Source organism: Mchenga conophoros, linkage group LG13 (genome assembly GCF_057382185.1).
Source record: "Mchenga conophoros isolate Kocher_MC1m ecotype Shallow Benthic linkage group LG13, M_conophoros_male_GT1.1, whole genome shotgun sequence".
Taxonomy (NCBI): domain Eukaryota; kingdom Metazoa; phylum Chordata; class Actinopteri; order Cichliformes; family Cichlidae; genus Mchenga; species Mchenga conophoros.
The window spans coordinates 16,316,641-16,329,648 of record NC_140538.1 but is presented as its reverse complement, the minus strand read 5'-3'; the positions used below and the strand labels follow the sequence as shown (position 1 = coordinate 16,329,648).

Here is a 13,008-nt window from a genome sequence, read left to right as displayed (position 1 = left end):
CTAAATATGTTTCCCCTCACAATCCTAAAAGAATTAACTGAGGAGTCAATAATACATTATTATAGCCTTTATTTACCTGCCCCACAAACCAAAGTGTCCCACCTGAAAAAGCCCAGAGCGGAGAGGAGTCACGTGACATTTGAATTCGTTGCTTGTAAACACCAACAGCACCCAGGAACATGCAAATAAATGTGTGGCGTGTTCACGGAAACACACCCTGAAAATCTCTCTCTCCCTCCCTCTCCCTCTCTCTCTCCTCGAGCAGAAGGCGCATCCTATAGGCTAATCAGGTGGTACTTTCAGTCCAGCCTCGGTATCCTCCTCCTGCTGCCGACAGTCGGTGTGCGCGAGGTGTTTTTGTTTGTCCGCTACCATGGTGGGAAATACGGATATCGTGTGCCTTCTCGTCCCGCTGGTGATGCTGGCGGGGTCAACCCTCCAAACCGAAGTGAAGAGCGTCAAAGAGGCGGAAAAGACGGGGAATTTCATGGAAGACGAGCAGTGGCTGTCCACCATTTCACAGTACAGCCGCAAGATCAAGCACTGGAATCGCTTCAGAGATGTAAGTGTTGATTGGGAGATCCGCTGTAATGCGGTATGAGATGCGCTGATGGGGAAACACGCACTCCACATTTCGGAAGTGTAGCCTAATAGTTATTATCACACACTTTCGAAGCGGGTTAAAGCACAGAAACTTGGTGCTGGCAGTTTTAACACATATAAATGTTTCAAAATGTGAAAAAACATAGAAAATTAAGCACTATAAGATCTATTTTACACAGAAAGGCTTTTATAGTAGAATTAAATGGGAAATACATGTAAGTGACAAAACGTGGTATTGTGTATTATATTGAATTCGGGTGATTTTATAAATATTGATTCAGTAAACTTCCACAATAGAGCCCAAGAAAAAAATGCCACATTTGCAAGCACAGTCCATAGTGTATCGACTGCTGTTCTTCCTACTTTTCGCTTATGAGCCCTTTGCTCATTCTAAGCAATTAAGTTTCAGCCCCACTTGCACAGAGGCATAAACCTATTCCATCACACTGACCTGACTACTGGTTGCCCCAGATGTGCTACCAGACGTGTTCCAAGAGATTTCACAAACAAGGGAATTTAGCAATTAGAGCAGAGCCAGTGATTGATTGATGAGCATTTTCACCTACTAAACACACTAAACTGGGCTGCAGGGATTGATTAAAGCTTTCAGAGCACTGTGATATATTGCCGTGTCTGGGGCTGCATAGCCATAGTTTTGCCTTCCTTTGCTTCTCTGTGAAATGATTAGTAATGATCCCAACACGATTTGGGCAATAGTGCAGTTGGATTAGGTTCCATATGACTCCTGTTAATTGGGTTTTAATTGATCCTATGTGGTAACTGCACTGAATGATAGGTATCATTATTGGATCTGAAATGTGAGCGGTTTGCTTCAGCTTGAGCATCTGTTGTGAGAACAATGGCTTATCTGTTCTGGAAGAAAAGATGAGCCTTTCGAAGTAATAACCTTTCCCGAAGAGATTGCGGTGTCATTTCTGATCCTCCTCCTTAAAACACGGGTCGTGGTCCCCGGAGAGGACGTGAACGTGTGTGAAAACTGTCAGCATCCCCTCTCGGGGACGGATTAGTTTGACTGCGATTACTTAAAGAGTGTGTCCTCTGGAACTGTAGTTAGGGAAGTAATGAAATTGTGGGCACGGAAAGATTAAGTCAGAATTATGGTGGGATTATAACTCACTGGTCGTGGCTCCATATTTGATGCAGAATGTTTGTTACAGCAGCGATGTCATTATGAATTCGGCACTTCGTGATTAGCTATGCAGAAACATCACTTTTCACAAACATGACAGGAATTTGACGAGTATCCCAAGATATAAACAGTTTGCTTAACGATAGAGCTTCTAATATAAAGATGTCACTTTCTCTGTGCCCCCTTTTCCCTTAATTTAACATCAAAGCTGCTGTGCAACACAAACGGCCCCTACTTTTACACACTTTCATGATCATTATTCTCAAAGGTGATTGTCTCAGTGTGTTAGTGCATATGCGTGCATGCATACAGGCATACAGATGTGCTCTTGATTTTGGGAAGTCTTAACGCCCGTGTGCATGGCGGTGTCTTTGTTAATGATGATGATGACAGGAGAAAACATCAGAGGAAGTAACCAGTGAACATCCAGAGGGAATCGCCAGTAGAAACTGCTTTGATTTCAGCTTGCTGCTGTAGCAACTGCAGTCTCTGGATGAAGCACGTATCACTGGGAATTTGATGACTCTATCCACTCACAAGTCTTGCTTCAGGGTGTGGGAATAAATGGAAAATTCTTTTATTAGGGTTTCTCAGTAATTAAAACTGTAAACGTCCACAGCTGAAATACAGAATTCGCAACCAAATAGCGCTGGGGGGTTTTCTTAATAGTTGCCCCATGATGGTCTTTCAGTTAAAAAAAGACAAAAACTGGAGCAGTTCAGTCCCTGGGAATATTTTGGTTAGTGTATAAATGACTGCCAATGACACAGTTATAGGTATTGAGATTACGCAAATTCACTTGCACAGTCCTCTGAGAGCCAAATGCTAAATATTAATCCAACACTGGAAAGCAATAATCAAAGCAGCACAACATGAAAGAGGAGCTCTTCCACTCTTGCTTTGGCATGTACGGAAATGCACACAGATGCACACCAAACCTCCCCCCACAAAAACACACTGAATACATAGGGTGCAGAAAATGCACCGTAAATATTTTATATTTATTCTTTTGCAGGTTTTTAAAAGCAGGATCAGGATAAGAGGCTCTTTCACTTCCAATACAAAAAGGGCTCCCACACTTCAATCTATTTGGCATCCGAGGCAGATAGATTTAACAGATACAGTCAACAAATAATAGAATGGGATACCTTCAATCCTTTAATCTGACAGGTGCACTCAACATTTCATTCCACTAATGCACCAAATCCTGGAAAAAACTATAAGACAAACATGGGAACTGGGAAGACAATCATGGTAACTGGGTGCAGATTTGTTACATTACCTCAAACATGAACAACTTTTGTCATTTTTCAAATTTTTATGAAGAATTGGTCACTTTTTAGCTTAAATGACAATCAATTAAGGGTTACATTGACATTTTTTTAAATTTTTATATCAGACAAAGACAACTCGAGTAAATATTAAAGGAAATTTTTAAGGGAAAAAAGCTATCCAAACATAATCCTACCAAAGTAATTGCCCCATCTTGTTACACTATTAATTAACTGGGATTAACCACATATTGAAAGCCGAGTTAAAGTTCACTCACCACACCCAGCACACCCACACTTGATTACTGTCAGACCTGTTGAATTAAGAAATACCCTAAATAGAACTTGTCGGACAAAGTGAAGCAGACTAAAATCAACATGTACATGCTACAATCTAAAGAATCTCCAGAACAGGTGAGAAACAAGTCACTGACATCAGTCAATGTGGAAATGGTTGCATAGACATTTCTAAGGCTTTGGGACTCCACCGAACACGGTCACAGCCATTATACACAAATGGAGAGAACTTGGAACGGCGGTGAACCTTGCCAGGAGTCGCCGTCCAACCTAAATCACTCCAAGAGTACATCAACCACTTATCCAGAAGGTCACAAAAGAACATCTAAAGAAATGCAGGACTCACTTATCTCAGTTAAGGTCAGAGTTCATGATTCAACAATAAGATAGAGACTGGGCAAGGAGAAAACCACTGCTGATGAAAAAGACTACAAAGACTCATCTCGCATTTTACAAAAAACATCTTGATGATACCCAAGACTTTGGGGGAAATATTCTATGAACTGACATGACGAAAGCTGGAACTTTTTTGGAAGGGTTGAGTCCCGTTACATCTGGCATAAAACTAAAACAGCATCTTATAAAAAGAGCATCATACCAACAGTCAAACATGATAGTGGTAATGTGATGGTCTGGGGCTGCTTTGCTGTTTCAGGATGACTGATGGAACAAAGAAATTTGCTTTCTTACACAAAAATCCTGAAGAAGAATGTCGGACCATCAATCTGTCCCCTGAATCTCAAACACATTCGGGTTATGTAACAGGAAAATGATCTAGAACACACCAGTAAGCCCACCTCTGAATGGCTTAAAAAAACAAAAACAAATGAAGGTTATGGAGTGACCGAGTCAAAGTCTGATCTGATCTTTGGCGTGACCTTGAACAAGCCATTTATATTTGAAAATCCTCCAGTATGGCTGAATTAAAACAACACTGCAAAGACGAGTGGGCCAAAATTCCTCCACAGTGATGTGAAAGACTCATTGGCAGCTATCACAAACACATGATTGCAGTTCTTGTTGCCAAGGATGGCACAATCAGTTACTAGGTTTAGCGCGCAATTACTTTTTTCACACAGAGCCAAGCAGGTTTGAATAGCTTTTCTCTCTTAATGAATGAAATAATCATCTAAAAAAATCATTTTAACTCAGGTTATCTTTTTCAAAGGCTAAAATTTGTTTGATGATCTAAAACATTTAAATCTGATAAATATCCCCCAAGGAAAGATCAGGAAAGGGCCAAATACTTTTTCACAGCACTATGTATAGACAGTGTACTAAATGATGGGAGTCTGCTGTAATTTTGTGCATTGCAGATCCACTTTTATGTTATTAAAGCAGATCAACAGTAGATTCCATTTTGTTCTCAACTTACCTTGTAAAAAATAATAGCGTCCATGAAATCACATGGGCATGAAATTGTTCTGGTCCTTTATTTCTGTTGAAGTAATATGAACATATATATGTGTCTAGAAATTGATGATAACAAAGAGTCAGCAATTCAACTTCATACCGAAGGATGCTCTACATTGTTAGTCTCAGTCAAACATGGCAGCATGTACTTGTCAGAAATAGCTCAGTGTTTAAAACTGGATTTTTCTGTGTACTGTATATATTTTTGTGCTTTCCCCCTTCCTATCCTGCACTGTCTGTGCCCTAAATCCTTATCTTAAAAACATGCACGTCTCCAGTCAGGCATTTCAGGACCACCCAGTAGCAATCTTGCCTGCACCTGTTATCCATTCACTTCATTTTTAATGAACAGAAACTCGTCGGCCTGCACAAAAACATCAGATCCCTCGTCGATGTCAGTGAATTAAATATGCAGAACGGTGGAAGCACTTGGAGTAGACTCTGACAGTTCTTATTGAGATGTGATGTTGTATTCTTTTGCTCCAAAACACTAGCAGGTTTACCTTTACTACCTGTTCTCACCTGTCTGTTTTTAGTCTCTCATGCCATTTATCTGGCTACAGTGCAGCAGAACTGTGGGCGCACTCTCAGTTGCTTCTTTTATTATTTCACCATGGCATACAGAAATGATTGTGGATAAATCGTCTGTAACGCTGGAGCCAAACTCTCCATTAAAGGCTATCCAGACGAACAGTAAATTATCATCGCTAGCCCGACGCTCAGTCTGTTATTCCCACTGCACATGCTGTCTGATGTTAAAATAGACTGCTACTGATGCATTAATGCTATGAATGATGATAGCGGCTTATCAGAAAACCATTAATCTATCTAGTCATGCTTTGTTCTGGCATGAGTCGGTGCTTATCGCTCACCAGATTCTCCTCGAGGCTGTAAGCATCCAAAGCTCTGAGGCAACGCACACGGAGTGCATCTTGATCGCCTCCAACTGTTTTGGGAGAGAGGGTCTGCTTGTTCAGAGTTTAGATAGAGTACTGGTGCACTGTGGGGTGTCTTGGCTGGTTACCAGAGGCCTAGGTGGGCTGTAATTGAGTAGAAGAAGAAAAAAAAAAGAAATAGCCTTTCATCGTGCCAGGCTACAGCTGCTTCCTACAGTGGTACAATAGCCACAGCTGAAGGGAACAGGTGTCACAAAGACAAATTTGCTAAAGAGTTAAGAGGGTGATTAATTTCAATTTTCTTGGAAGATTCAGTTGTTTACAAAATGGAATAAGTGCATCACAATTCAGAAGTCTTCATACAGGTGTGACTAATGCCTGCTTAACAACACTTGGGTATTTAAAACAGCCATTTTCCTTCCAGTTGCCAGCAATCCCTGCCTGCCTCGATTTCTAAGTGACCTTCTACTGCATTTCCCACACCTAGTTTGGGAGTCTGTTTGCCAAACTTGCTGCAGGAAACACCTAATATCCCAAAAACTACCAATAAAGAGCTCTTTATGGGATACTGCCAGTGTCCTGAAGGTAAACGACAAAGTTAGTAAAGATCCCATTTACTGTTTTTTGGAGTTGTTTGGTTTTTCTCTGAGGTGATTTAAGTTGTGATTTGGTTAGACTTAAAATATCAAGCACGCATGATTATGCATGGTCAGAGGTGATATGTTGTTAGGGGCAGCGTAGGGTGTTCCAAGCCAAATTGTTCCTGGGGGTGAGAAGACAGACAAGAGTGATGATATCATAGAAAATAGAGGTACATGGCTACTCTGCCAGGAAATAGTTACTTGGGGCCAACCCTGCAGCCATGCCTGGCCACAAGGAGGTCTGGGCATCTCTTTTTATACTGTTGCCCCCTTGACCCACACCTGGAGAGAGCAAGATGGATTATCAACTGAAAAACACTCTAAATTAATTCTAATTGCATATCAGTATGACATGTTTATATCAATTCTGGTGCAAAACAACGTTCTATATATAAATTTGTTTCATGAATCTCATTCGAAAAACAACAGTGCAGCAATCTAAGACCCAGTGAGCCTTTTGAGGTTCTTTACAGCAGGTTCAGTAAATCTAACTTTGCCCCCTTTAAAGCTAACAATAACTTTAAGTGCCAGTAGCTGTCTCCACAGTAAATGCAGTTGGTCTTGAGCCAGGCTGATTCACAGCCAGTGTGAGATCAGGCCCTGTGGGTACAGGAGTGTATACCAAGGATTTTGATTAGCGCTGTGGAGAAATTGTTAAAAATGGTTAGAAATAACTGTACGTATCCAGATGTTTTAGCACCTGGGAAATCCTGAGAGGAAAAACTGTTTGTTGTAATCAAACTGAGAAAAACATAAACACACACGCAAATATGTCATGTGCACATATAAATCCAGTGTATGGAGCTATGATTCTTGTTTTGAAAGGAGGTTGGCGAGTCTGGTCCTTCAGATTTAAGTTTTAATTGATAAAGCAGCATTCATAACACTGCTGTCTTTAAAACTAAAAACACATGAGCAAAAGAGCTTTGATGAGTCAAATATACACTCATAAGATTAGTTAATTTCCCACCTTATGACAACTGTATGGGCTGGGTATGTTTTTTTTATATAAGCTGTTTAATTGTATTTAAGCACTAATTTTTTGAATACTGAGAAAGTACTGTGGTTATTTAAGTCACTGAACAGGACCTTTTTTTATATGGATACAAATAATGTGGCTTGCTGTGAGGTTAATTGTATTAAGAGACTGATCGAAAAGTCTGAGGCCAGGTTTTGTTTTTTTACTGAGGGAAAGACAATATAATTTTGGCTAGGAATAATGAGCAGGTATTTGTATCAATATGACAAACCAAGCTGACTAGCTTTAACTGAAAAATTAGCTTTCCACCCTCTTGAGCCCAGTATAGTAATGGAGTTCTGTCAGGACAAGCAAGGCAAGCTGTGCTTGCCCAGTGCAATCTAAAGACTGACAATAATTCAAACATAACAAAGTGAAACAATCCCTCTGCTTTTATCTGAAACTGTGTTTTATCATAAAGCTTACCTCTTTGCATTTATCCTTTACATTACCGTGATCATGTTGCCACAACCGTCTATTGTCACAAGAAGCAGGTTTGACATTGATTCCAATGAAATCGTAGGGTGTCTTTCATGGGCATTTCAGTTTCTCCTTAACAGAGGCATGAGCTTGCCAAGTTGAGAGGCCAATAGCTTCTTTCTTGTTGTTTGTGCATGGTCTGTGAAGTCAGAATAAAGCTGCCACTGTCTATGCTTTCACTGCACTGAGATCAGTTACTATATGTACGTTTGTGGAAACAGAGGTAACATTAGTAAGTAAACTACCTTCTGTGGTTATATTGCCAACTATCTTGGCCAACATATGTGATGTAGAGGAGACGGAGTGTAATAATTCTTTTAGCGCATTAGCAAAGAAAGCTTCAATGATGGAGAAAAGAAATCTAATCTAATTTAATAAAACATGCAAGTTAAAGTCAACCATCACTTTTAAATTAGCAACTCTTAGAAGTAACTTGGTAGAATGAGCGTACAAACTAACCAGCTGTTTCGCCAACACACCGCCTTCATTTTTCTGAATATTCTTAATCCCCCTGAAGATATAAACACTTAACCATGTCCCACAGCCCCGAAGCCTTGTATTTCAGCTGTCCTTTTATTTATTATGAATATATTTATTACACTTTTCAAAGTCAAGGCCTGTTTTTCTGACCTGTTTTTCAGAGATATGTAATCCTTGCATGGTAGCTAATAAAGAAATGTGATTTTATAGAATAGGGTGCATTACTAGAAATTAAACAGAAAAGTTTTTAAAAGTAGTTCAATAAAAAAGATTAGTCATCTTCAGCATTAATATTGGCAAATATAACATAATTTGGGAAGGTACTTTTATTTGTTATCATTGTTTTGATCATTTATGTGCAGTTTGACAAGAATAGAGTTTAGATGTGATTTTTATAGTGTTTATTGTTGTTATTATTATAATTATTATTATTATTGGAAAAAGGAATGGTTTAAAAAAATCTCCACCACTTTTCAACTAATAGTAAATATTTAGTAATATATTAAATATTTATTTAACTAGAAAAGTAATAACATTTTACAGTTTTTGTGCAGAAAGGTGAAGACATCCAGGAAGAGTGCAGCAAATTGCAGGAGACTGTCAGCATAGATTAAACAATAAAAGTCAAGCAGGGCAAACTGGTATGTTTTAATTAGGCCCAGTTTTTTCTTGATAAACAATGAACAAAGCAGTATGGTCATTTCTGGCTCCAAAAAACAATGACAGTGGTTGTGTTGCCAGACATGATGCCTTCAAACTGTAGTCGACAAACTACTGGCTGATGGTGGGCTACGTCCACCTTTAATATAGAGACTATGAGTACTTGACATTTCATAATTTATTCTTTTTGTTCAGATTAAGTTTCCAAGCAGTATTCTTCTTACGTAAGATGACATCAGCTTAACTGAGCAGTGAGTCACCAAGTGGACATTATTTATGTGAGAAATTAAGGACCTATCGCGTCACAACCAAATAAAAATGAACTTGATTTTGACTGATTGGGTCTGTGTTAATTCTGTGCTTTAGGTAGGTCATAACCCTACGTCGCAACATGATGTGTACCTCCCGAGAAATGCAGCAACATATCGCTGTTGAAACAGTCCACATGGGCGTAACTGTTGACAGCGGTTAGATCACAGAGTCCACGTAGATTCACCCCAAAATTCAGGTTAGTCTCTGGTGGAAATTAAGAATTTTGGGGGGGCTTCTGAATATCTTGATCTGTCTGCCTGTCAGTATTTGAAACACCAAAAAGAAGAGCTTGTTTGTCACAAGACCCATTTGTTTCAAGATAACATTTCAGCAAAGGGAACTTCAAGCAGACTTCAAGCTGAACCAAGGAAGCTTTGGTGCTAAAATTCTTATCTCTTACCTACTGATTATGAATATTTATATACTGACATTTCTTAACAGTATCCCAAACAAGGAAAAAGGAATATATGTATGAATTAAAAAAAAAAAAAAGTATTTTAGTCAAAATAGGAATTTGTGAATTTTAGCAGGGTCTAAGACTGAAATTAATAGACCCCCATATCTGCTTTTCACATGAGATGAGCCAGGTTTCAGTCCTGTTGTGTTAACGTGGGTGTGACTCTTGTCCGATTACACTGTTTTAGACTCCCCTGTCTCAGAACATCGGCCAATTCTTATCCCTTTTGAAACCCTTACCTAGGCAGCTTCATTGATTTTCCATTGTCGTATGAGCCTGTTTTTCAGTTGAGATGTGTTTTCTGCAAAGTGTGAAGCTTCTTGCTGTGCGCACCAGATTCTCCTGTGAATTGCACACTGTTTTCTTATTCCCCACAGGGCCCTGAAAGGCACAAGGGCTGATTTTATTTATAGATAGTGAGGACAGGGCTGGCATAAGTGCACAGAGGTTTCGTGGACTAAGTGTGATTTTCATTTTGTTTGTTTTTTCATAACCGGATCTGTGCATGTCTGCATGCCTGTTGTGTCTATGCTTCATGTATTGCCAAACAACATGGATGATTAAAACTGCATGAAAATGTCTTTTTTAATTCAGTGTAGCCCGTCCTTTTAGTTTTGTTGGGGTTTTTTGTACATTTTAATGTGTATTCACTCAAATGGAAAAAACAATTTACCGTTTGTCTAATTAGATGCAGTTTTCAGTCAGGCTTTATATTTGACCTTTTATCCATTCTTTGCTCTCACAGTATTTCTGACGTCATTTGTCCGTGAAGCGTGAAGAGTGACATTAGAGCCTTTCTTGAATGAGAATTATGTATAATGCACAATGACCATATTAGCGAAGTACCTCACTGTTTAGTGCAGATGTGAGTGAATGCTTTTTATCCACCACTTGCAGAGTGAAGGTGATTACTCATTCTGGAAAAAGTAAGGAAGGGGGTCATGTCTGTTTATTCGAGGTAGAATCTGTCCACATCTGCCTATATTTTTTGTGCTTTTCTTCGATATTAGTTGTATATAGACACAAATCTGTGCACCTTTGCGCTACTCAAATGCTCGCACAAGAAAACCCTCAATGTTCTCAAGACGGAAACGACTTGACTCAAACCTCTCCAATCATTCTTTGTCTAGTGTTTTCTATTTGTGTCTTTTGGTTTGATGCCTCCCTCTTGTAAAATACATTTTTAAAATAGCACTAGTTCTGTTGGTGCTTCTCTAAACATCCAGAGACTTGCTCTACAAATGCAGGTTTCAATTTTGCATCTTCAAAACCTTAAAAGCTTAAAAAAACCCACAGAAAATAATTAGAAAATAAATAAATTAAAATAATAAACCATTTTGATTCACCGCTCTAATCTTTTGTCCTCAACGTGTCCAGTTTCCTTAAATCTTTTAAGGACACGCTGCACACCATGCTGAGATATGCCAGGTTTTCAGCTAACAGGTCAGTGTTAAGCAGCTTAACAAACAAAAAACAACATTCATCTGAAAATGAGCAAATGCAAGGTCTCAACTGAAAATGAATAAAAAAGCAGCCAATGTCCAAAGATAAACTATGAAAGGCCTTCAAAAAGGCTGGAGAACTATTGCTCCAGACCACTTTTAAAAAAATACAAGAAAGTTTGGCTCATCAGAAGCAAAATGAGAGGTGGATCAATACATTTGCACAGTGCTGTAGATTATTACTTTGCCCTCTTGCCCTCACCCACATTTTGACCATTGATTGAATTCTCAAAAAGTACTAAACTCTGTTTCTTCTTTTACTTACCCGGTCTTTGGAGCACTCTTACATAAGCCTCTCTCTGTCCTGTAAGCGCACAAGCCTCTCAGTATTTGATGCCGTGCCTCTGCTCTGCCTCTGCTTTGCAGTCCTGGCTTGGTGCATGCAGAGATAGGAATCTGCAGGCTTGCTTCTCATGCCCTGTAACCAAACACGCATAAGATCAGGAGAAAGGATATAGAATATGAATAATGTTGAGGGGGTTTTGTTTCATCTCTGGTATGTGATCCGTAAACTAAAGCCGAGAAGCATGTGAACAACAAGCAAGTTTTTATGAGGTAGGAGGGAGTGGTACAGTTCTGTATGTAGCATAATATATTAAATTTATATTGCCTTGAGGTTTTCTTCAGCAACCTCAAGGCAATATAATTGCATTTAGCAGATCTGGAGGGGGTTGTACAGCTGTTACCCGACCAAGTTTATATCAGTGTGCTTCCACAATAATTTCATTGATAATAAATAAAACATCAGTGCATAAGTCTTATAAAGATTGCACTAGACGCTGCAAGCCTCATTTTCCAGCATTTTAAGGTGAAACTGGGTTGATTTTTTTGCTTGTCACTTAGCTAATTACTATTTCCACCAGACAGAAATTCTTATTGTACATTATGAGCTTCTTTGTGCCCTCATCCTTCAGTCCCTCTGACTTTGGGCATGAAGCCCATCTGTCTATGAACTCTGAAGGAAGATTATGTTACATTAGTATGACCTTGGTGTAAAGTAAGCTTAAGAGTGAAGATCCTGCAGGTCCAGGTAGCAGTCTGTTCACATCCTCACTAGCCTTGAAGAAAAAGCATCAGCATCGATTTTTTTTTTTCAGCAAGTGCAAAAAATTATTATACTAGTTAGTGCTTACATCTGGCTCTGCATTTAGATTATGTAATTTTTTATTTTTTTTTATATCCGTAATTTATATTTTATATTGTGATTTTTATCTGTATCTTGGTTTACTGGAAAACACTTTGGTGTACTTCGGTCTTTAAATGTGCTATATAAATAAATTTGATTTGATTTGATTTGATTTGATACTTAGGCATTACAGATGTATATATATTCATGCACTGGTGGGTCTCTATTGGTCTACCATCGCAAGTGAAGCTGATTTGTTCATCCTGCACTTGGAGCTACCTGCAAAACAACAGTTACTCTTACTGAAACGAAGTAGGGAGGGACTTTGATTCTTGAGTTTAATACATGTGTTGTCAAGGCTAGGGGAATGATAAATGGCTTGTGTCTTTATGGGCAGAATACAATCTGTTTTATTAACACAATAAGCAACAATTGCAGCCTATTACATTTGGTTTCACTGAGGTATTATCCTCGTGATAATCAATATACTGCACTCAAACCACGTATTAGTACCAAACCGAGCTATCACAGCAATGTAGTTACATTTCTGGGATGGACCACATCAGGCTACAGCACGCCGTAGATTGAACACGATGCTGTAAATGAAGCATCACCAGTGCAAGGCCAAATATTAAATCAGTCTTATTTTAAAATTGCATGGACAAAGATTATATTTTGTATTTTAAAGTTGACAATTTGTAT

General features: G+C 38.9%; 1 protein-coding gene across 1 annotated transcript in view; it reads left to right on the top strand.

Moving 5' to 3' along the window:
- The first annotated feature begins 244 nt into the window (after positions 1-244).
- The window catches only part of spock2 (SPARC (osteonectin), cwcv and kazal like domains proteoglycan 2), a 38,926-nt gene continuing 26,162 nt past the window's right edge, over positions 245-13,008 (top strand). Inside the window, exon 1 of the mRNA XM_085296732.1 lies at positions 245-562. Within this exon, the coding sequence (XP_085152858.1) occupies positions 374-562 (189 nt within the window). The 5' untranslated portion in view covers positions 245-373. The remainder of the gene's footprint in view (positions 563-13,008) is intronic.